This window comes from Ambystoma mexicanum, chromosome 6q (genome assembly GCF_040938575.1).
Source record: "Ambystoma mexicanum isolate Mex_15411 chromosome 6q, UKY_AmexF1_1, whole genome shotgun sequence".
Lineage (NCBI taxonomy): Eukaryota > Metazoa > Chordata > Amphibia > Caudata > Ambystomatidae > Ambystoma > Ambystoma mexicanum.
Window position 1 is genome coordinate 856,421,132 of NC_090937.1, and position 24,417 is coordinate 856,445,548.

General features: G+C 48.7%; 1 protein-coding gene across 1 annotated transcript in view; it reads left to right on the forward strand.

Annotated features, from left to right (window-relative positions):
- Positions 1-24,417, forward strand: part of CPE (carboxypeptidase E) — a 334,050-nt gene that overhangs the window by 230,654 nt on the left and 78,979 nt on the right. The window contains exon 4 of the mRNA XM_069631383.1: positions 17,121-17,238. Coding sequence (XP_069487484.1) covers positions 17,121-17,238 — 118 coding nt within the window. The remainder of the gene's footprint in view (positions 1-17,120; positions 17,239-24,417) is intronic.

A 24,417-nucleotide genomic window follows, 5' to 3' on the forward strand; every position in this document is an offset into this window, starting at 1 on the left:
ACCAGGAGCTTGCATAACAGTGACTTAATTCTAACATACCGTTGCTCCATCTGAAACTCCCCTTATATCCTCCGCCCCTTCCCTTCTCGTCACTTCCCTTGTTCCTATGTCACATGATTCGTCCGAGGCCAACTACACTACAGACCTGAATCCTGCTATTTTATCTGAGGGGAAGAAAACATGACCTTCCACAATAAAAGCAAACCCTTTTTGTGCATGGCTAACCACCAGACACCACAGAACTAAACTAGAAGATTTGGAATGATACTTCAGGATGGTCTAAACTAAGAGGTGTCAGGATTCTTACTCTAATACAGCACTCCTCCCTCTGTTTTTCTATTCTGAGCACAGTTTTGGGGATACAGTGCCCAGCATGCTTCTTTCCCAAGGACATAGTCACATAGATTTGACCCCCAGCCAATTTTTTTGGTTTCCCACAGTTTCAGGGATTGAAGTGCCGCCCACTTCGGAGCTCAACTCTAAATCATAGGTTGTAACACCCTGCTCCCTTTATCTAATCCATGCAGGGGGATAGTCCCTTGCCAATTCCCCCTGCTCCAGGGACATAGTGCTCCAGCTTACTCTAAGGGGCACCTTCCAGTAAAGGATATAATGTCCAGATCACTTATAAATCAGGCTCCCAATGTTATGGTATTTATTTTTCCGTCACTTCCTTCTGTATTTACCCTTATTTATGTGTGGGCAATTTTTTCAAAATGTGTCCATATTCTCCAGCATGGGGTATGGCATGTATTCACATGCTCATGAATATTCCCCATCGTCAGGCTGGGAATCCTCGGTAAAAGAAAGAAACAGTTTCACTTTTACTTTAAAACTGTATTTCACCTCTAAACCAATCACTGTCCTCTGGGTCATACTGCCCCATCCAATGACAGTCCTCTTAAGCCCCGTCTCTGGCAGCTATCTTCAGATTTTTACCACATGTTTCAGTGTTGGGAGTCCTTGAGTTGCTCTCCGAGCTATTTTGTATTTTTTCCCAGGTTTTTCACAGAAAAGTTCTATTTTGTTCCATCGGAGCCCTTGTACTCCTAGCTCAATCGGACAGAAATGGGGATCCATTGTCAGTGAAGTTGTGCGCCCCTCAAAGGGCGGTTGTTCGTTGAAGTTTCTGGAAGGCCGTCTTGGGCCTACTTCACGCCCTCCAACAATGACAGAGGAGAAAAAGGAGGAAAGGACCCTTGTCAGGCCCTGCACCCATGCAGACTAAGGAACGTCTTTGTGGAGGACAAACATCAAAAGTGTCTGTACTGTCTGCACCTGAACCACAACGTGGATGGGTGCACGATATGCCTGGGCTTCTCGAGAAAACAAAGAAAGAAATGTATAGCAGGCTGGCGGCACAGCTCAAGTCGAGCAAGGCCACTCACCCAGGACCGGTCGGTCCGAGGAGCGGTCTCCCTTTCGGAGGCGGTCAAAGTCCTTTGAGGATGCCCCATCCGCGGGGGTCCAAGATAAGACCAAGAACTGCAAGGCTGATTCCACCGGTTTCACTGCTGTTGCAGGTCTCAGGTTGGATAGACTGTGATCAACATCGCTGTCTGCCTCCTCAGCCAGCCTGCCATCGGGTTCCTCCTCAAAGAGGAAGTCCTCCACCCCGGCCAAGTTACGGGGCAAATCGGAGAAACTAAGGCTGGAGGAAGAGAAGAAGGCCTCACAGCAGGCTCACCAGGCGCAGCCAAAGATGCTGTCGACCACTTCCTCGACATCCTGTGGGGCGACCACTATGGCAGGCGGTACCAACCCAACAAGGGTTGTCCCTACAGCACCAAGAGTATCCCTGCCTACCATGCTCGACACGGCAGCCCAGGCAGTAGTGAAGGCTGCAGGCATCCCTGGGGGGAGGGTGAAAGGCACCGGTCCCCATCCCGGTACACGACCCTCAGGAGGGAAAAGGGCAGGGCAGGGAGGCCCAAAAGCAACCCTCCAAGGTTTATGATCAGCCAGTGCACATCTTCTCCATGGAGGACAATTACCAAGTGTCCGTTCATACAGCCCACGAGAAGGAGGGCGGCGCAGGGTCTGGTGCTCCATCATTCCCTCTACAGCTGAGCAACATATCCATGGACATCCTGTGAACTTTCCACACCCTAGTGATGGAGATCCAGCAAAGGTTTCCTCCAACACCGGTACCTGTTGTACCGCAGGCCCCTGACCAACCCCCACGTAAAAAGAAGAAGCATCATCTGATGCCACCGCATCAGCCTCCTCCATCACGTCGAGACCCGACTCCACCAGCGGACCCGCACGCGGACTCTGGTATGGACACGGCCACGATGACCATGAGGACTGACAAAGATCCCAGCCGATGATGAATCACTGCACCTGGACGCCCCTCATAGAGGCTCTCCACCAGATAAGATGCCATCATTCCACTTGAGGATCTCCAGGGCCTTCAAACTATTCCATTTAGTGCTTGAGTGAACCAAAAAGGAGGGCTTCCTATACCAGCGACGGGAGTCCAAGAGGAAGACGATCATGTCAGGATCCTTTTTGGATGATATTTGGGAGTAAGGCCTGGCTGTCATGAAAAACCCATGCTCGGCTCAAACCAAACGAGACAGGTTGGAGAAGAAGTACAGGGCGCCGGACTCCGCACCGAAGTGCTTGAGGTCACAACCGTCGCTGAACTCTGGATGCGACAAGAAAACGTTCAGCCAACCCGGCCTCTGCATCATCAGTTCTCCTGGACAACGAGGGGAAGAGGATGGACGCCATGGGAAAGAGTCATCTACACAGAGGCATCCACAATCAAAGCGATCAAAGCAGCTAATGCTATGGCTATCTTGTCCCGATACAACCAGAGCTTTGGTACAAGCTGCACCATATCCTGGAATTCCTTCCCGACGACAAGAGAACAGAGGCCCTTGCCCTCTTCAGGAAGGGGAGGTGATATCGGACCATGCCATTTTGGGTGGCAGTGGACATTGCAGACACAGGCTTCTGACAGATGGGAAACAGTGTTTGCCTTTGTTGGCAGGGATGGTTGAAGGCTACTAACTTTCACCAGGATGTCCATGCAAAGATGCTGGACATACCTTTCGATGGTGAAAATCTGTTTGGGAGGGCGGTTGACAAATCTGTTCAAGCCATAAAGACGGGCGCAGAGACGGCATGTTCACTTGGCCTCTGCAGCAGTATCGCTCATCGTCTTTTCACTCCTACAGGGGAAAATCGAGCAGATCATCCAAGGGATACTCCACCTCGTACAGGCAACCTCCCTGATCTTCCATGCATGAAGCCTACAGCAGTCGCTCCCAGACCTTCGGTAGCAGAGGTCAGCATCACCACAGGACAGGGTGCCAGCACCCAAGCAAGCCTGAACCTGCCAAGACGTCGGGCCCCCACTCGTGCACCCAAGTGGGAGGCCAGCTGATGACATTCATCAGCGAGTGGATGAAGATCACCACCGACAGATGGGTGCTGGATGCTCTCACCCAGGGACACACCTTGGAGTCCCTACGCAGGTGTCCTTGTATTCCACCAGTTCCTTGTCAGGAGCAGCACACCCCTCAGCTCCTAGAAGAAGTGCGAGCCATGTTACGAAAAAAAGTGGTGATAGAGCTCATTCCCCAATGGCTCTGGGGTTCCAGAGTCTATTCCAGATACTTTCTGGTCAGAAAGAAGACGGGGGGGGGGGGTGAAACCCATCTTAGACCTACGCTGCCTGAACAAGTACACACTTCCATGTCCCCATCCACATCGGAGCTTCCAACGATTCGTGGTACAAGGCCAACATTACACCTTCTTGGTGTAAAGTCGGCCCCAAGGGTGTTCACAAAATGCCTGGCCCCAGTGGCAGCCCACATGCATCTGCAGGGCATACACCTATGCCCGTACCTGGATGATTGGCTGCTACGCACCCTGCTCCCAGTAACTGCCCGATGCGCTCACGAAGGAGACCGTAAGGCTCCCCAAACTATCTGAAGTCCTGCTTAATGCCATCATAGAACATGCTGTTCCTTGATGCTAGACTCAACACAATAGTTTGCTTGGCATCCCCCTTGGGGGAGAGGCTAGTGGCCATTCAAGGGAAGGTGCAGCGAATGTCGTCGTCGAAGACGGCCACAGTGTGGGCCATCAAGTCATTGCTGGGTATGATGTCATCCTGCATCTACCTCATCTGTCTCTGCAGGTTGCAAATGCGACCCCTACAGGAATTCTTTGATGCTCGTTGGATGCAAGTGTTCAGGAGTTTTGCAGACAAGATCCTCCTCAACGAGAAGTTCCAGTAGGCGACTGAGTGGTGGGGGTATGCTCTGACATCGCCCATGGGACGGGATTTCAAGCCCCACCATACCAGGGGACGGTGTTATGCTCACCTGGTTCCCACAGGGGCGTCGATCGGACCCGGACAGCTGCGGTCTCCACCAACATGATGCGTAGTGCCGAGATGACTGTCTGGACTGGCCCACCTAACCTCGTCTGCTTGTTCCGTAAAAGTATTCTCCTGCAAGTGGATAAAGGGATTTAGCCACCCGTGGATTTTAGTGATGGCCCCCTCCCACTGTTCTCGTTCTCCCCTCTTGTCACCTCCGAAATCCCCTTTTAGTAACCTCACCTTATGTTTTTAAATGATGAGCTCTCCATCCTGCATGGCATGCAGGGGCGCGTAGATACCAGTTACTTCACTGGTTTAAAGGTGCTGGAGAAGTTCCGGAGGAATATTGACTCCGGGGTTTATAAAGTTCAAAAAGTTCAATATGTCCGATAATCACTCTTATTCCATTCCCTTGTTAAATCGCGACTAGTTCCAAAGAATATTGCCTGGAGACAGCAGCTGGCGTTCAGGTAAGAGTCTGTATTACCCAACACTGTCTGGTAAAAGTTGCATGAGTTTAACTTGTTGTTTTCTCCCTTTATAGGTGCGGCAAATGAAGATGAGGCATATTAAAGGGTAATGCCTCCGGTGGTAAATCAGGTAAGCCTATCGTGGTAAGAGATTGTATTTGTCGGCTCTCTTGGCTCACCTTGTTGTTTCTTTTGCTGTAGTTTGGTGAAGAACATGATGGAGGCAGCGCCGGATCGAAAAAAAGCTGTGAGGACTGGTGAGTCTGACGCGGCGCTGCAGCTGGCGATGCGACGCGTGCAGAAATAATGTCCTTTTCCAGTTCGAAGACATGATGGATCCAGAATCAGGTAAGGATTGAAATAATGTCGGTGTTCTAACCTTTCGTTCTTCTTTCCTCTTTTGCTAGGAGCTCTGGTTTCGAGACGGGCGTGGCTGAAGACTGGATGCTGACTGCAGGCACGGTGAGCGTTACGCTGCTGGATGCAGAATAACGCGAAGCATGTGTTGCTGATCGGGCGTGGTTTAAATAGCCTCCAAAGTAGTTCCAGGTAAGAAGTTCCCCAGAACCACACCCGAGTAAAAAATAGTCCCTGTAACAAAATAGTCCCATCCAAGCCTCACGTTGGCTTGGATTCGGTTGCAGCATGGTCTGCATGAGGTAAGTAATGTCTATGAGCCTGGTGCCTATGGTGCCAGGACTGATTTCTATTATGAACCTGGTGCCTAAGGCGCCAGGACTGAACCCAGACAGTCCCTTGCCGGGGCTGCTGGGGTTTTAATAAATATCTGGATGCCTTCTCCCAGGGCTGATGGGCTTGGTCCGGATGCCCGGGGGTAGGCATCATGACAGACGGTCACCACAGACGCTTCCCTGGAAGGTTGGGGAGCTCACACCGGATGTCTGCACACCAAAGGTCTGTGGCTTCTGCAGGAAAAGGATCTGCACATCAACATCCTGAGTTACGGGTAGTGTTCTGCGTCCTCAAGTCTTTCCTACCATCACTAAGAGGTAAGGTGGTGAGGATCTTCACAGACAACACCACCACCACCACCACCATGTTCTACATCAGGAAACAAGGGGGCACTTAATCGCCAGCACTCTTCAAGGACGAGTGGGTGTGATCCAGGACCCCCCTTGTTAATTTGCATATTCAAGTAACTTTGGGTCTCACCCTAAGTTACTAGGGGAATCCAGACGTTGACCCCTTGCTCACTATTCTTAGAGAGGCACAGATCCACCCTACTGATGAGGTCCAACCAGACCGAAACACGTGTCTGGGGTTTCTGTTGGTATTCTTGTTCAGAGGAGAATTGCCTAGCATTTCGGTGCTGGACTGCCCCAGGGCAGGACAAAGACTGATATGTTTGGGATATTTCTTCTCTGTGAAAGATAGTGAGCTAAAGACTCTGGGTAAGTCTCTCGTAACCAGGACTAATGTCTGGCAGAGGGACTCCCAGGACCCCCCCTTGTTAATTTGCATATTCAAGTAACTTTGGGTCTCACCGTAAGTTACTAGGGGAATCCAGACGTGGACCCCTTGCTCACTATTCTTAGAGAGGCACAGATCCACCCTACTGATGAGGTCCAATCAGACCGAAACACGTGTCTGGGGTTTCTGTTGGTACTCTTGTTCAGAGGAGAATTGCCTAGCATTTCGGTGCTGGACTGCCCCAGGGCAGGACAAAGACTGATATGTTTGGGATATTTCTTCTCTGTGAAAGATAGTGAGCTAAAGACTCTGGGTAATTCTCTCGTAACCAGGACTATTGTCTGGCAGAGGGACTCCCAGGACCCCCCTTGTTAATTTGCATATTCAAGTAACTTTGGGTCTCACCCTAAGTTACTAGGGGAATCCAGACGTGGACCCCTTGCTCACTATTCTTAGAGAGGCACAGATCCACCCTACTGATGAGGTCCAACCAGACCGAAACACGTGTCTGGTGTTTCTGTTGGTACTCTTGTTCAGAGGAGAATTGCCTAGCATTTCGGTGCTGGACTGCCCCAGGGCAGGACAAAGACTGATATGTTTGGGATATTTCTTCTCTGTGAAAGATAGTGAGCTAAAGACTCTGGGTAAGTCTCTCGGAACCAGGACTAATGTCTGGCAGAGGAACTCCCAGGACCCCCCTTGTTAATTTGCCTGTCCAGCAAGCAGCCATCTGACTTTCCATGATTTGAGGGTGGTTCTGCGTACGCAACCCACTTTCATGCCAAAGATCCTGTCAGAATGCCACCTCAGCAAGCCTTTGGTGTTGCCTGTTTTCTTCCTGCACCCTTTGTCACCGGCAGAGAGGACCTTGCATTCACTGGACGTGACTCGTGCCTTAAATTCTACATGACACGCACAAAGAGTTTTCGGAATACTTCTCAATTGTTTGTGAACTTTGGACCTGTGAATCATGGGAAGGCCTTGTCCAAGGCTTCCATCTCAAGATGGGTCTCCGGATGCACTGTCATCGGCTGGCTAACTGGCATCTGCCGGGTCGTCTAAGAGCCCACTTCACCAGAGCGATCGCTGGAACAATGGCGTTCCTTTCTGGTGTGCCTCGGCTCGACATCTTTAGGGCTGCAACGTGGAGGTCCATGCATATCTTCACGAAGTTCTACTGCTTTGACAGGGATTCCAGGGAGGAGTCCAGTTTCGTCCAGGTAGTGCTACGCAACCTGTTTGCTTAAGCAGAGTCTGTTCCAGGGGTAAGTGTTAATTGTTTCTGTTGAGCCTTGCCACCTCCTGTGGTTATGTAATGTGTACTGCTGTGAATTCGCTATTCATGAGCATGTGAATCCATGCCAGACCCATGCTGGAGAAGGTTTAAGTTACTTACCTGTAACTATTGTTCTCCAGCATGGGTCTGGCATGGATTCACATACAAACCCTCCCTCTGTCCCCTCTGCGGCTCTTTTTGGTCATACTACGTCTTTACATGCTTACAAAATCTGAAGATCGCTGCCACAGGTGGGGCTTAGGGAGAGGACTGTCATTGGAAGGGGGCAGTATGACCCAGAGAAAAGTCATTGGTTTAGAGGAGAAATACTATTTTAAAGTGAAAGTGAAACTGTTTTTTCTTTTACCAAGGATTCCTAGCCTGACGATGAGGAATATTCATGAGCATGTGAATCCAAGCCAGACACATGCTGGAGAACAACAGTTACAGGTAAGTAACTTAAATCTTTTATTATTTGGCATATAAAAAGATAATTTGCAACCATTTTTTTTCTGCCTGTATTTGCATAAAAAATTAATTCATAAAAAAACACACACCCATCCACACAGGAATCAAATGGGACTATATCACTGTCAGCTCCATTTTCACCAAAACATCAAATGGTTGCTCCTCTGATTGCTGCTGGCCTAAGATCTATGTTTTCAGCTATTGGAATAGACTTAATACTATTTGTAAACAACATTTACACTCTCCAGGCTGCCAGTCTCCATTGAGATTGCCCTGCGATGCACGATTGATAGTATAGGGAACCAAGCAAAAAGACCTGCTCTTCCGTGTTTTTCAATTATTATAAATAAATACAGACAGAAAGCATTTTGATATCCGTCTGTATTTATGTATAAAAATCAGTAAGACTGGAAAACAGGGAGCCTTTCTTATAAAGAAAATAGTGCCCTTCTCACTTATAAGGGACTATAGTACCAAGCTAACGTACAAGGCATAAAGTAAGCAGTCTCAGTTTCTTAAGGATTCTCTCTCTCTCTCTCTCGCTTTCTCTCTCTCTCCCCTCCCCCCCCTTCCTTTGCTTGCCTCGATCTGCCATTATATAGGCTGATGCCTTCTTTAATTTAATCTTTGCCTCAGCTGTTGCATGCAGATCTGCTGCTTTCTGAGTCTTAAGAAGGCCTGGTGGTGGCCATTTTGACTCCAGGCCGAAGCCCTGCCTGTTCCTCTCTGCTCCCCTTCCCATCAGTTCCAGTGGTGCTCTCGAGAATACATTGCCTATTAGGGCTAGCTCTGATGATATAATAAGGGTGTGAGTCAGTGGGGATCCCTGCTGGCATACGGGAATGCTCACTTTTTCATTTGATCTTGTATTTCTCCCTTTTCCAATGTCTCGTTTTGTTTTAACACCTCTTACTGTGGATCCTTGTTGGCATACAGAATACTGCAGCACTTATTTTCCCTGCCTTACCTTTTCAATTGGAGTCTTTCCCCTGCCACTGGTAAACATTTGTTAGGGCCCCCCTTTCCCATTAGTATCCGGCGAGGCGTGTAAGCCCTGGGCTGCTGTGTTGTGCTTCGCCACGTTTCATGGAGATCTGCTATTCCCATGTTAAGGTTGTGAGCTCCGTCAATGGAATGCATGCGTAGGTGGGAGATAGATTTTTAAGGGTGAGGCAACTGCATGTTACTATACTATGGCCCTCATTACGACCCTGGCGGAAATCGTGGCGCCAAATGCACCATGGAGCACGGCGGAAAGCTGCCGATAGCGCCATGGGGGTTGGCGGATTTACCGCCCCATTCCGAGGTTGGCGGGGCGGTAAATCCCCATTCCCCATTTTACCCTTCCCCATTCCCATTTTTGCCCCATAGGGTATAATGGGAGTGGGGAAGGCGTTAATTACGCCACCGTAAAATACGGTGGCGTAATTAACAACAAGGTCCCGTAGCGCCATGGATTTCTCCGCCCGGAAAAACCAGGCGGAAAACGCTCCATGGCGCTACGGGAACTCGTAGTGGGGCGGACGGGTCCGCCGCGAATACCGCTGGCGTAAACCCACTCCGCCAGGGTCGTAATGAGGCCCTATGTGTATTTCTAGTGTAGGTCTATTTCTCTCAGATTGGGGGCGAGGAGCAGACTTAGAGGAAGATCCTGCAACTCCCAAGCTGAGGTGCTCACAACTCTGGTTTTAATGCCCTGGTAGACCATCTTTCCTGGGCTGTGCACTGCCCTCCATGACTTGGGATAGAGCCAGACCTTCGATTTCATAACATTAATTAACTGGAGCTGTGGGCGATGTGGCTTTCAGGTATAAATGCAGACATCCTGTTTTTATCAGGTAGCATTTAGGCTTATTACGAGGGCGTATCACAGACAATCACTTGTTTTAGACTTAAACTTTGTTGGCTGCCTTGCACTTAAATAACTTCAAATTTAAATGTGCTGCGAATAACAATGGGACGTGGAAAGATTTGTGAAGCCTAAATGCCAGGCGTGCTTTCATGGCGGTGCTGGGGGTGAGGACAGGGTCCAGGAGAAAGGCTCTGTGCTGGGGGTGGAACACGGCGTTAGGTAGGCACCGCCCGCTCCTTGCCAGGCAAGTATTTATGCCACTTGTCCCGAGCTTGTCCAAGCCTCACCTGGCTTGCCCACCTCTAAATGCCCACGTCTCTCTGGCTGCCTGCTCACTGAGCACATGGTTTGCTAAAACACTTTCCTGCAGTGGGCTGTAACGACAGCACAGGCCTGGTTAAACAAGCAGTGAGGAACAGTATGAGATGAAAAATACATATAGGCGAGCAAAGCACTTCCCCGATTATCTCTACCAGTTAGTTTTGCAGTAGATTCATCGAAGACAGTATAATAGGTTGCTGCACTTGCAAAATAAATATGTTTAAAAGATCAGTAAGTATTCTCAACAGAGGGGTCCTCGCTTAACAAAACCGTTGTTTTTTTTTCTAACTAAAATTTGCTTTTGAGAATTTCTATTGATGGAAAAATATGTTTGATTTCTTTTACTATTTCTTTGGATGTCTGACTGCATTACATATTGCCATTTTGTATTAACTAGTATTTCTAGTTGACCATTAAGCGTATCTGCCATTTTTGTCCTGCCTTGTACATGAAAGAGGACAGACCAAAGACCTGGGGTCGCCTCCTCTTCCTCTTACAACCTGTTCCTTTTTGAGCGCTTTCGTCTTTCCAAGATCGAGGCTTTTCTACTGTATAACGGTCAATGTGTTCCTCTTACTCTGTGTTTGACGGCAAAGATATAAAGGTGATAATGGGAGCAGCGTGTTTTTTTAAAAAAAATGTCGTTTAAAGCAGCAACACTAGTTCGATCAAACAATGTGAAGGAAAACTGTGGGACTTAATTGTTTGGAGTCGGTTTTCTGAAATGTGATCGTGCCCTACTTTCTCTGAGCCTTTCAAATACATAGTTGTGTCATAGAGGCATGCGACTCTTTCACAATCTCACTGTGAAGCCTCTGGGGTCCTGTCATCTGTGTCGCTCCACCTAGGTGTCATCTGCCATTGTAACACTCAACGATGTGCCGCGTTCCAGAAGGAGAGTGGAGAGGAAATGGCTATTAATTGAAATATGTACACTGCTAAATATCACCATAGACACGAGAATTAGATGTCACACTTTCCTGATGCATTTGCCATGAGTGATCCACTGAGGTGTCTTTGTTTGACTGTTTTTATATTGTAACCACGCCCCGAACGTGCTTGATTGTGAGCAGTGACAAGGGGAAATGTGCCAACAGTTTGTTGTCATTTCCCCCTCTGGCCTATGTTTGCATCCACATGTTTGTAGCTTTCTTGAATCAGACCAGGCATATCACACTTGAATACTGGGAATGGGGTTTGCAGGTGTGTCACAGGGACCACCATCTTCTCAATGTTGTCACTTAAACTGCATCCAGCCGTCACAAGACCTATCCTCCTACAGTCCATTGGAAATGATCAGAAATCATCATTGCACTCCGTCATAACTGCCATGACAACACCATTTTTCACCCATGACCACACATGATCACCAGCAAGGGTCGATCCTGTCTGGGCCTGTCGGGCCCGGGCGGAAAGGGCACCCGACTCTGCCCCACCAGACCTTACTCTTCTACCCCTCCAGCATATCAGCGCTATCCCCGGTGTCTCCCTGTTCCAGGAATTAGTTGAAATGTGGTATCCTAACGCAGGAAAGCAAAGTACTCCAGGTCCTCCTGGCCAGGATGCACTTAGCTTTGCACCGATTCCGGTATCCACTAATATAATGAATGTAACGTGAGCCCCCCTTATCCCCATGCCACCACCAACCCCCTTCCTTAAGCCGGAACGGCATGTGCCACAGTCCAACTCTGCCTGCCCCCTCACAGCGTTACACGCATTGAGCCAAAGTCATCCAAGATGCACTCCAATTGTGTGCAAAAAAATGTAAAGCAAACCAATCCCTGCACTCACCGACTGTGACTTCACCATGAGTCCCACCGACAAAACCGCTTCAAGCCAGGCTTTCTTCCCCACTATCAGCACAGGTCTTTTGCCACATATCTGGGTCTACTTGAAACAGCCCTCCTCGCTGAGACAAAGAACAGTCCCTCGACCGCTCAGTGGCTCACCACCACAACAGCAGTAGTCCCACATCAGTCCATCACATGGCCTGACCCCCTTCCCTCTCTCTGGCAAGCTTTGAAATAGAAATCTCTGCCGTAGAACAGGCAGAGCTCAGAGGGCCCCTCGCCCCCACCCCACATTATCAAGGAACGCCTTCCTCTGATCTCGAACCAATCCCACTGCAGAGACCTGTGATATGGATGCAAGCCCTACGCCTGCTCTAAACAGTAACTACCGCCCCTCACATCGTCCTACTTCCACCTTTAACAGGACTCGCACTGGACGCAAGGCCAGACTCCCGCTACTGTGACTGCTTGCACGCCTACACCTTCGCCTGGAACCCCAGTATCCCTGCCCTCTTACAAGAGTGATCCACACCACACTGAGGACTGCCAGTCAGGCACAACCCCATTTGATAGACTTATCGTGGATATCACTACACATGATATGGGTCCCATGAACGTTCGCAAGGCCAGACATTTACCCAGTCCTTCCTATGCTGCTTCATGCATTGCAGCACAGGTGTTCTGCCCTTCCGCCTGGAGAATCAGCTCTCTGATGAATACACTTCACTCTACACAGGATGCTGATCACACTGCCTGCCTGACAGACAGTCGCGCTTTGATTACCCATAGCTGTGTGTCAAATGTACTTGGTGCCCCCTATGATGCCTTTAATATGCCACTATCGCCAGACTGCCCTGCTCTATTAAGGAACTGTTGTGTGCCAATTGTACCTGGTTCACCCCATGGTGCCTTGAACATTGCATTAACATCAGACTGCCCTGTGCCAATCAGTAACAGTTGTATCTGTGTGCCAATAGTACCTGGGTTCCCCCTTAATGCCGCTAGCTCGAGATTATCAACATACTGCCATGTTTTAATCAGCAATTGCATGCATCGAATATACCCTGTGCCCCACCATGTTGCCCTCCACTATGTATTAATGTCAGGCTGCCTTGCTTTGACTAGCAATAGCCATGTACCAGATGCTCCTCGCTCACCCCTAGAGGCCACCAGCTCTGAACTACTACCAAGGTGAAAACCTGTTCCACCAAATCAGTCACTTCTCTACACACATAACCCTACCATGCCCAGTGAACACCTCACAATGACCATTGTAAAAGATACTAATTTGAACTACACATTAAGTAATGCTCGCTCAGTACTAGCGAATAAGCTTTACTTTAATGACCTCCTCACCTCTCGGAACATTGATGCCCTTGCCATATCTGAAACATGGCTGCATGAAGCATCCGGGCCAGCCCTCTCCGTAGCTATCCCCCCAGGCTATGTCATCTACCGTAAAGACCATATCAACGCTAGAGGAGGAGGGGTTGCTATTGTGGCAAAGATTCCATTCCCATTAGGCAGCTCAATTCCTCCCTAGAAGGGAATAGAGACATTCTCTTCATCAAGCTGACCACCTCACCTACTAGTACCATCACTGTCCACGTTTACCGCTCTCCTGGCACATCCATTAACTTCAAAGAGGACATTCTCAACGCCCTTGGAGTTAATTTCAAGGCTTCATCTAAAATGATCCTCCTTGGTGATCTTAACCTAGGCCTTTAACGACCCAGAGGACCCCCAGGCTTCATCTGTTGCCAACTCCCTCAATGCTCTAGACTTCAGACACTGCATTAACCCTACCCATACCAAGTGTTACACGTTGGATTGGATCAGGGACCTTAACTGCTCACTAACTCTTGGCTACATCCCCCTGCCGATGGTCTGACTACAATTTTATCTACTTCATCATCCCTCACCCCAAAAAACTGAAGCCCAGTTCCTTACCCTTACCAGCCCCGCTGGCGCATAGCTCCCGTAAACTCACCAAAGAAGGAACCCGGCCCATTCTAGACTCGCCGAACCTAACGTCTCCTTACTCCAAAGATCCTACTATTCTGGTGGACCTCTGTGCAGCGACCCTAACCACAGCTGTAAACACCATTGCCCCTTTAATGCTTCGCAAAGCCAAACTTGCTAAACATTCCAATTCCTGGTTCCCCCTCAGACCTCCTTGCACTCTGGAGCAAAAAACGCCTGGCAGAATTGGCTTGGAACTCCTTGCGGCTAGAGTATTCTCGGGTAGCCAAGGTATACACACAAGCTATCAACTCTGCCAAATCCACTGCCTTGAATGCCAGAATCGCTAATGCTAAGTCTGACACAGGAGAGATTTTCACCATCCTTAAGGAACTTGAACACCCTGCTGCCCCCATCCCTCTTGATCTGTCAGCATCATGTGACCTGTATGACCACAAAATCTTAAGCCTACACCTTAACACTGCGGCTAACTTTACCCCTGAAGCCACCTCATGGATTGCCTCTTGTGTTGAAATTTGGTTTTTTAGTTGCTCACATTGGGATCCCAATAGAGTTGGAATGTGCATGCCGTTAAAGAAGGGGGTGTCTTTATTAATGGAAACATCTGTGCTGTTGACCGGGAGAGAAGACCTACAGGCACACAGATTCCTTCTTTATGTCTAAATGATTTGATATGTATTGCCTAACACTGAGGCTAAGTATTACTTTACTCTTTCTTAGTTAACTCAATTATTGCCAAATTATGTTCCGATCTTTTCCAAGCCTCCTCAATATCTTTGCCGGTGTGGAAAGTAAAGTTATTTTTCTTTAAGTTTATGGATGTACATGAGCTTTGGATGGCGCCAGACAGCAGCCATAATTGCGGTAATGTCATAGGAGCTGCAGCCATTTTAGAAGTAGGCGTGAAAAAGAAAAGTGATTGGTTGGCAAGGGCATGAGTACCCATGAGGCCATGTGAGTAAGCCAGTGGCTGAGCAGCAGGTAGCCCACCTGCACGCTCCGCTTTATATCAAGAAGTCGGGTTTAGCTGCTTGAGAACTGGAACACCAGTCACGTGAAAATGGAGTCTGTGGTTTTATACCACTAGATGTAATGGACAGCCCCTACAGAGAAGGTTCCCAGGTCACATGGTTGGTCTGAGCAGTATTGCATCGAGCTCTGCTGTCGTGTATATGCTTGCTTTTAGGATGTTCCGTTTGGAAGTCCACTGTTCATGTAACAGACTAAATGTATAATACTGGCTTTTCTGAATAAGGACAGTGGATTGTGTAAAACTCTATAACCAACCCTCTCCCCCCTGAGTTTTCTGTGCTCTGGGGCTTCATTTCTGGGACAGGGATGCTATGCCGGCTTCCTTTTCCATTTCTCTACAGCTCTATTGAACTAAAGCTTGTCTCTGCCTTTGCTGGCTGTTGCTCTATGGGATTTCTTGTGAAGAGCTGTAGGTTTCTATGCTGGACAGCAAGTGCAAATCGGCATCATTTATTGGGTGTTCATTTGGTATTTGATGTTCTCCAGTGAACTCCAGTCATCCACTGATAGACTATTCATAGTGACTAAGTTTTGTTCTAGTCAATTGAGTACTTTTTAGAACTTCCCCCATTTATTTTCCTTTTCCTCTTTTTGTTTCACTTGCAATTCATTATCAGGCATCGTGCACATGCTTTTAAGTGGTGTAAAGGAGTAGAGAGTAAATATGCAGGCCGTAGAAAGCAGGTTACACAAATGTGTTTATCGTCTTTATTCTTGGTGTTGCAGCAACGTCAAGTTCACAAGATAGGTTGAAAGGGAGCTCCCACCATCCTCATGCAGGATCTGAGCCTCAACCTCCGCATGTGGAACATTTAAGACCTGCCACATCCCATGCACGTACCACTCACCCAACATCATTCAGAAAGGGAAGACACCACACACTTCCCTCATAAAAAAACAAAAAAGTACACTCTCACCTCCCTAAACCAAAGAGGTCATGATGCACCAGCACAAACCCACAGTCTCTACCCATCATTATGGTACAATGCTGACTAAGAGAAGGTTCTTACACTATGAACAAATCACCCACCTCATTCTCTAAGCACACCCTTTGCGTCTTAAGTAGAATCAGAATAGCTATACCAGCATGAAGAAGAAACCCATGCATAGCCAATAGGGGTAAGGTGAACATGTATTCCTAGACATGGGGACAGTTGTAGACCCTATTAGCAGGGTGTAGCATTGCGCACGTGTCAAGGAGTCCCAGGTTCTGTTGGAAGACATAGAGGGATGTTTTCGTTCTCTGTTCCCTTATTTGAGAATGACCTCTTATGTGATCCGGTGTGTTATTGAACCCATTGTGTAACTCCTTCTCCCATTGAAATATAACTCGTGTGCGACTCCATCTGCTCCTTGGTTTAGGAGGTGGACGTTTGGATGGCCTATCTGCCTTTTCAATCTTGTTTTTTAGCGTTGCTCTTGCAATTGCAACTTCTGTTAATACGATTACATGTGTATCTTAATTTTGTTGAAATACAACTCTATGCTTCAATTTGGACCCATCTCCCTACCCTCACTACCAGGCTTTCTGTACCCGATCAATATTGTTTGTGCCTTTGTGTATCATAATGGGTGGAAGTCCATCTTCCCAACTGATGTAACTGTTGTGGATACATTTTTAGAGTGTGGAATTTAGACATTCTTAATTAGGGTTACAACTGTGATGGTGTATATATTTAGAATAGTTACCCTTCCTGCAAAAATATGAATGCGTACAAAGCTGCTAAAGCAGTGATGTCGAGACAGAGCATGACGTCTTGTCTTTCCAGGGAAGCCAGCTCAACTATAATGATTACTTTGCTTTTGATGCGGCCAACCTCTCCTCCTAACTCCCCTGGTCCATGGGTTTCGCAAATCCGTAGCTATCCATGTATACCTTAACCCCTTAAGTGCCAGGCTATTATGCAAGTCATTGCGAAAAGGACGTGCATACTCGTCTTGTTTAACCAACAAAGTCCAACCAAGTTCAATGAGAATGACAATTATTAATTATGAATAAGTATTGTAACTGTCAATGGGTTTTAAACACTGCCATTATATTACTTTATGGAAAGGTTCAGTAAAGCATTGCAGGCAGCCTGGAATTGAGATAAGATGAACCTGAACTGATTATTAAATGTCTTCCAGAACTGTAAACATGTCTGTGTCTTTTTTTCAGCTCGCTCCTGAGACAAAAGCTGTCATCAACTGGATTATGGACAACCCGTTTGTTCTCTCTGCTAACCTGCATGGCGGTGACCTGGTTGCAAACTACCCGTACGACGAAACTCGAAGTGGTAACTACAAATTAAAACATGCTTAATTGGTCTTCATTAGCACCAATCTGTATTTCTTAACATTTTCCATATTTTGTTGATAATTGAATTTAGGATGTCATTTAGCTAGAATAGAGAGACCAACCAGTAAAATATTGTAAATGCACTTATCTTTGGGGATCTACTTAAAAACACACATTGCAGCCAATCAAAACCTGACATTAGAAAGCTTGCAACAGTTAGGACTCATGAGAAAAAAGGTTTGTGTTCTGTTGTGGCACATACACCCAAAGCCCTGCAAAATAGGGTTCGTGGATGATCAAGGGAGAAAAACAAAATAACCAATAGAAAGTCTATTTTTACTTTTCATATACGTGGACATTAGTACTTCAGAATGTGCATTATTGTTCTGGTTTTACACCTTCCACTAAAAAAAGACTCCCAGAGGGCGAAGAGGGTGTTATAGAAACACTCAGCACCAACGTTTAAAAGGGCTATTAAAATATTACCTAGCTTTTGTAATGCAATATGTAAATGGGTGAGTGTTGCCCAAACTCCCCGTCCTGAAATGTGGGGGAAGCTAGTCCCAAAAGGCTGGGCAGTTCTGGCCATTACCTGATGTGCCTCCCGAAGGGTGGTTGAGGAGCAATCCTTCTGGCTCACTGTTCACCAAGACATCAACATAAAGGTGTACCTCTGTGTGTTTCTCAAAGGAATATGCTTCGGGACAGGAGCTTCAAATATCGCTGTTCACCAAAAGACACCTTTTGGGTCCCAGATTCTGAGGACGTAGTTTACCAAAATGCATTAGCAATAGTCTTAGTGCTTCCTGAAGACTCAGCGTACCGGAATTCAACATCAATGATCTTAGTGACTTCTTTTTGGGAATGACAAGTCGCCCATAGTGCACAGGCCTGAACCTGCAGAGTTTGAAAACTCTGAAGAAAGACCAGAAGATTGGTCCGAAAACCCACATACATTTGCCCATGCTGTTGCCTCACACCTTACAGAAGGTTAAAGACTGCAGAATGCTGCACAGCCCCTTCCAGCGGTGGATATGAATCCTAAATGGTGCCAGGGTAGCTTTCAAAACATCGCAGCCCTGCAGTAATCCTCAGATAGGCCTTTGGGTAATTGAGTAATAGCTGGAGAATGTTGATAATAACATTATGAATTAAATTAAGAGGTCCAGGGTGATTACCCAGCCACCAAACAGAACAAAATTGGAAAGTGGTATAACATGTCAGTTGTCAGCTCGGCTCCCCAACCCAGGATGTACAAACTGTGTTGGAAAATAATCTTTAAGACAGAGAAGATCCCAGAAGAGCATGCATGTCAGATTCTGCTCCCTTGACACGAAGGAAGAAAGCGGAGGAGGAGAATGCTGAGAAAGTTACTGCCTGGCAAAAGGTAGACTGGTAGAGAAACCTCAAAGAAAATCCTGCCTGGAAGAAAGCAGTCCAAACCTGATACGTTTGTAAGAGAAAAGTTGAAGTTTCAAGGTTCTGGAAGCCCTGAAAAGGTTGGCCCGTCAGAGGTGCTTAAGCCTCTCCCACAAATCAAGTGGAATTAATAAACCATGCACTAAGAATTACCACCAGGATCTACTGGGAAAACATTGGGAGAGAGAAATTTGACTCATGGCAGAATATCCACTCCTGGAAAGGACCCTGAATGTGTAGGAGGAGAAATATTCCTTGAGCCATTGTGAATCCTGATGAGAACCCAAGATCCAGAAGCATCCTGTTGTGACTCCTGGAGAGAATCTGAGATCCAGGAGGGGTCTGTTTCTCTTATAAGTCATAAAGAACATCCATTGTCCAGTTTGGACCTGTTGCGAACCTGAAAGTGCACCCATGGTCCAGGAGAGACCTGTTGTGAATCTTGAGAGAACATAATGCGCCGGAGGGAACTGTTATTAACTGAAAGAATCTGCTCTAATAATTGGGCAACATGGCATCATGGTAGGAGCCTCTGAAAATCTTGGCAACCAATGATCCAACAGATGTTCCTAAATGAAAATTATCTAGCACCAAAGACCGACAAGTGAAAGATGTGGAAGACCTGGTAGAGTTCCTGAACATTGTGGTGAAAGCAGTGTTGTGAAGTAAACGCCAGGCTGTGAGTAACTCATAAAGTAGCCCTTCCAGGAACTGCTGTCTGTTTAGTTGTGATCAACTTAGGGATGGATATTGGGATTAGAGTATTCTTTTGGTTGGCCACGGCTTGGAGCTTTTTGTGCAAATAGATCACGGTCAGTTTTCATGATAAAGACGGTATCCCCTTTTCAATATTTCATAGGAGCCTAATGTTTTAGCCGTACATTATCCAATGCTTGTGATCCAGGTACAGAAACCACTATGCTAAGAAGAACAGCATTTTGGCAATAGATGTATTTGTATTTGAAATTTTCGGGGTAATTCATAGAATTTCGTACACAAGTGGAGCACGCAGCTGGCGCACAGTGTGCGTGTGTGAATGTCTGCGCCAGCTGCGTGCGCTAAAATCTTTTCCGCACACAGCATATTCATGGATTTTAGCCTCCAAAACAAGCCGTGGCTCAGAGTTGCGCAGCAACCCTGCAGCAGCGCCAGTTACGCCCCCAAGAACGCCCTTGCGCAAGGAAAAGCCATCAAAATCCCCAATCCAGCGCAAAGGGCTGCGCTAACCCTGGACCAGTTTACAGGGCTGCCAAACAGCAAACGCCAAGCGGGGAACGTGTATTACTGGGGTTCGCGTGACGTTTCACACGCGAAAGGGCCTGTGCGAGTGGGGTACGTGTATAACTGGGGTTCACGTGAAGTTTCACACGCGATTGGAGCAGGGTACGTGTATTACGGGGTTTGCAGGAAGTTTCACACGCGAAAGGGCCTGTGCGAGTGGGGTATGTGTATAACTGGGGTTCGCGGGAAGTTTGACATGCGATTGGAGCAGGGTACGTGTATTACGGGGGTTCGCGGGAAATCTCACACGTGATTGGATCCGTGTATTTCGGGGGTGCGCGGGAAGTTTCACACGCGAAAGGGCCTGTGCGAGTGGTGTATGTGTATAACTGGGGTTCGCGGGAAGTTTCACACGCGATAGGCCCTGTGCGAGCGTGGTATGTGTATTTCTGGGGATCGCGGGAAGTTTCACACGCGATTGGAGCAGGGTACGTGTATTACGGGGTTCGTGGGAAGTTTCACACGCGAAAGGGCCTGTGCGAGTGGGGTACGTGTATAACTGGGGTTCGTGTGAAGTTTTACACGCGAAAGGGCCCTGTGCGAGCGGGGTACGTGTATTACTGGGGTTCGCGTGAAGTTTTACACGCGAAAGGGCCCTGTGCGAGCGGGGTATGTGTATTTCGGGGGTGCGCGGGAAGTTTCACATGCAATTTTGCTGTCAGAGTGGTGTACTGAATTTCAGGGGTGCACGGGGAGTCCTACACGTGAATTGGCAGTGTGTGTCCTCCCAGGTGTTCCCTCAACACTCCCCACGGTCCCTGCAGGCAACCCACACCACAGGGGACTACCCTCCACCCCTGGTCATGTCCCGCAGGCAGCCCATCCACCATGGGCATGCCCCCAGCCAAGCCACATGTCAGCTTCCACTACTGATCACCAACACATGACCCCCTGCACCCCTACCCCCCAGCAGTCCAGGGCGCCTGCCAGCAGGCCCCCACTCATGTCCCCTTGCACCCCCACCCCCAGCAGTGCAGGGCACCTGCCAGCAGGCCCCCACTCATGTGCCACTCATGTCCCCCTGCACCCCCACCCCCCAGCAGTGTAGGGCACCTGCCAGCAGGCCCCCACTCATGTCCCCTTGCACCCCCACCCCCCAGCGGTGCAGGGCACCTGCCAGCAGGCCCCAAGTCATGTCCCACTCATGTCCCCCTGCACCCCCACCCCCAGCAGTGCAGGACACCTGCCAGCAGGCCTCCACTCATGTCCCCTTGCACCCCCACCCTCCAGCAGTGCAGGGCACCTGCCAGCAGGCCCCCACTCATGTCCCACTCATGTCCCCCTGCACCCCCACCCCCCAGTAGTGCAGGGCACCTGCTAGCAGGCCCCCACCATGTCCCCTTGCACCCCCACCCCCCAGCAGTCCAGGGCACCTGCCAGCAGGCACCCACTCATGTCCCACTCATGTCCCCCTACACCCCCACCCCCCAGCAGTGCAGGGCACCTGGCAGCAGGCCCCCACTCATGTCCCACTCATGTCCCACTCATGTCCCCCTGCACCCCCACCCCCCAGCAGTGCAGGGCACCTGCCAGCAGGCCCCCACTCATGTCCCACTCATGTCCCCCCCTACACGAAATAAAGATGCACAGTCATGGCCCACTTCTACACCAAAAAATACCACATCACGCCACCCCATTCTTGAGACGCAATGATTTCCCAATGCACCCCACACTGACATGCCTATCTCAAGACACAAACCAAAACACAGCTATGTACATCAACACATGTCCATCACACACATACACTGGTTGGCATTGCCTGTGTAAACCCACAATTTCACATGCATCAACCCAATGAGCAAATCCCACACATGGAACTAAAATATGAAAATGTATTATGTACATAATTAAATAAATGAAATGAAAGCATACCAAAATATCAAGAATGAAATGAAAAGCATGTGAAAAAGATGAAAGAATGAAAATGATAAGCAATGCAAATTTATTTTAAAGAAAAACAGTCCAAACTCTCCCTCCACCAACGCAAATCCAAAAAAAGGTTAAAAAAAGATATCCATTGTTTCATGTTCATAATGATAAATAAAAATGTGAAAGCAATCCATAGTCCACCTATTTACAATACATTGTCCTGAAAAACTGGAAAAAAAAACATTACTCCATGTCCATAATGAAAAAAAAATCCAAATGAATCCATGATCTAACTATATACAATCCATTGTCCAAAATAAAAATCCATTAATCCATGTGCAAAAATCCCCCAAAAAAATCAATCCATTGTCCAACGATGTAAAGGGTCCATGAGCCCAACTAAACAAATGAAACCTACCTAACAAACTACCTAAAAATATAACTATATACAAATGTGTGTGGCATTGTCCATTGACCACAAATAAAAGGAAAACGAAAAGGAAACCTAACTCTAAAAACTATTTACAATGGCAGCGGGCTAGTCCGACGGCTCACTTTTGGATGTCCCGGGCCAGGACATCACCAAACTCTTGCTCAATGTCCTGAAGGCGGGCCTCTGTCCTGGCCCCGAGGTCTCGCAGGGAGGCACTCATGGCCTGTTCCAACTCCCTGCGAGTTGCCTCAAGGCACTCTGCCCGCCTCAGGACCGTCCGCATGGAGTTCTCCGCCCTGACCATCGTGAGCCTTGCCTCTTCTGCCCGCTGCCGCTCCGCATCTATAGCATGGCCTAACCGCTACCACACGGAAGACACTTCCAGTCCTGGGTCCTCCTGCCCTCTGGCCGATGCCTGCCCCTCCGATGACGAAGGCCCCGAGCCATCATGGCTCCCACTTTGTTGCTGCTGCTGCTGTGCCTCTGCCTGTGCCCTGGCTCTTGCTGCCTGCACATCCTCCTCCGGCTGGGGTGCAGTTGTTGATGTGGCCACCCCTGCTGGACGTCCGACTCCCAACTGTGGCAGGGATGTGTCCTCCACCAGCCTGGCCACAGGATCAGAGGCAGCTCCACAGGGTACCCAGGTGATACATGGGTGGGAAGATGGCATGGAGTACGACTGGCGCATAGGGGGTTCAGTTGCGTTGGGGGTCGGACAAGGTCCAGCAAACGGAGGAATCCGGCCCTGGTGAGCTGTCCCAGTAGGTCAACGCGGTCAACGAGCCATTCGAGATGACATGCAGTCTCCTCATGAAAAGTCTGCAGGTCACCTCGCATGGCCCGTTGACGCAACGCCACCCCACCCAGGACAGGCTCAACCTGGTCCCGGATAGCCACGTCCGCAGGGAGAGGAAGGCCAGTTGTTGTAAGCGTATCCCCTCCCTGAAAACGGGTCTGGACGTAGGCATACCTGCTGGTGCGGGATGATGCAGTCACAGGATCAGGGACAGGATTACACACAGGCACCTCCGCGGTGGCCTGTGCTGCCTCCTGTCCCTGCCCCTGCACTGCAACACTAGCACCAGTGGGATCCCCACCTCCAGACCCCGTGTCTATCCCTTGCACGGCCTCCTCCTCCACCAAACCCCCCACCAACCTGGATGACTCCGTGCCATCTTCCTCTATCGGACCCTGTGGGGTCTCAGCTGCCCCTTCTGCTGCCGAGGAGTCCAACTCCGACCTCCGCCTCTTGGACCTTCCCTCAGCAGCTGCGGTCTGGGACGCAGCACCAGACTCCTCACTTCCCGACAAGATAGCAACCTGGGAGGGGAGCCGGGCCTTGTGTCTCCGGCTGGCGGGATGATCCCTGCCACTGTGCTCCACAGCACCCTCTCCGCCCTCTTCTTCAGTTGACGCTGCAGACAGGGAGAGATAAAACACAGGCATCAGGGCACTGTACAATGGACTGATACACACATGACAGTTGCACATGAGTGGCATTGTTTAACTTCAGACACAGCATCACACTCCACGACACACATGTTTTTTTAACTCACACACATGAACATTTCAACAGCAATATTGCACCAGGCAGCACCATGCATACACATACAACAGCATGAACAGCCAAAGGTGAGCCTGCCATCACATGAAACACAAGGAGTGCACTAGACATGCACACACGCCACCACACTTACATGCATGTCTACATCTCCTCCAACTGTTGCAGTGATGAGATCGCCATACATGTCACATCTGCCATTCATCCTTCTATATATCAGTGTCACGTGCATCCATGTTGCATCACAGTTGCACACTTGTCAGATACACATACATGCACATGTACACAGTGCAGATACATGCATTATGAACCACCATCCATGCCACAACCATGCCAATGTACATACACAGAAATTCAAACATGTGTGCTCCCACAACTGCATTTGCCCAGCATGTTTACCAACACATACACCATCAATTTGTCTCACAACTGAGAGGACTCACATGTGGCAGCCTCACGCCCATGTTCATACACATCCCTACATGGCCCTACATAAACACATGTGCAACCTGCACACTACTGGCACACCACGACACGCACAGCGTACTATCAACATGCATGTACACTTACCGCTCGACTCCAGACGGGTCTGCCTCTCAAGGATCTGGATGTAG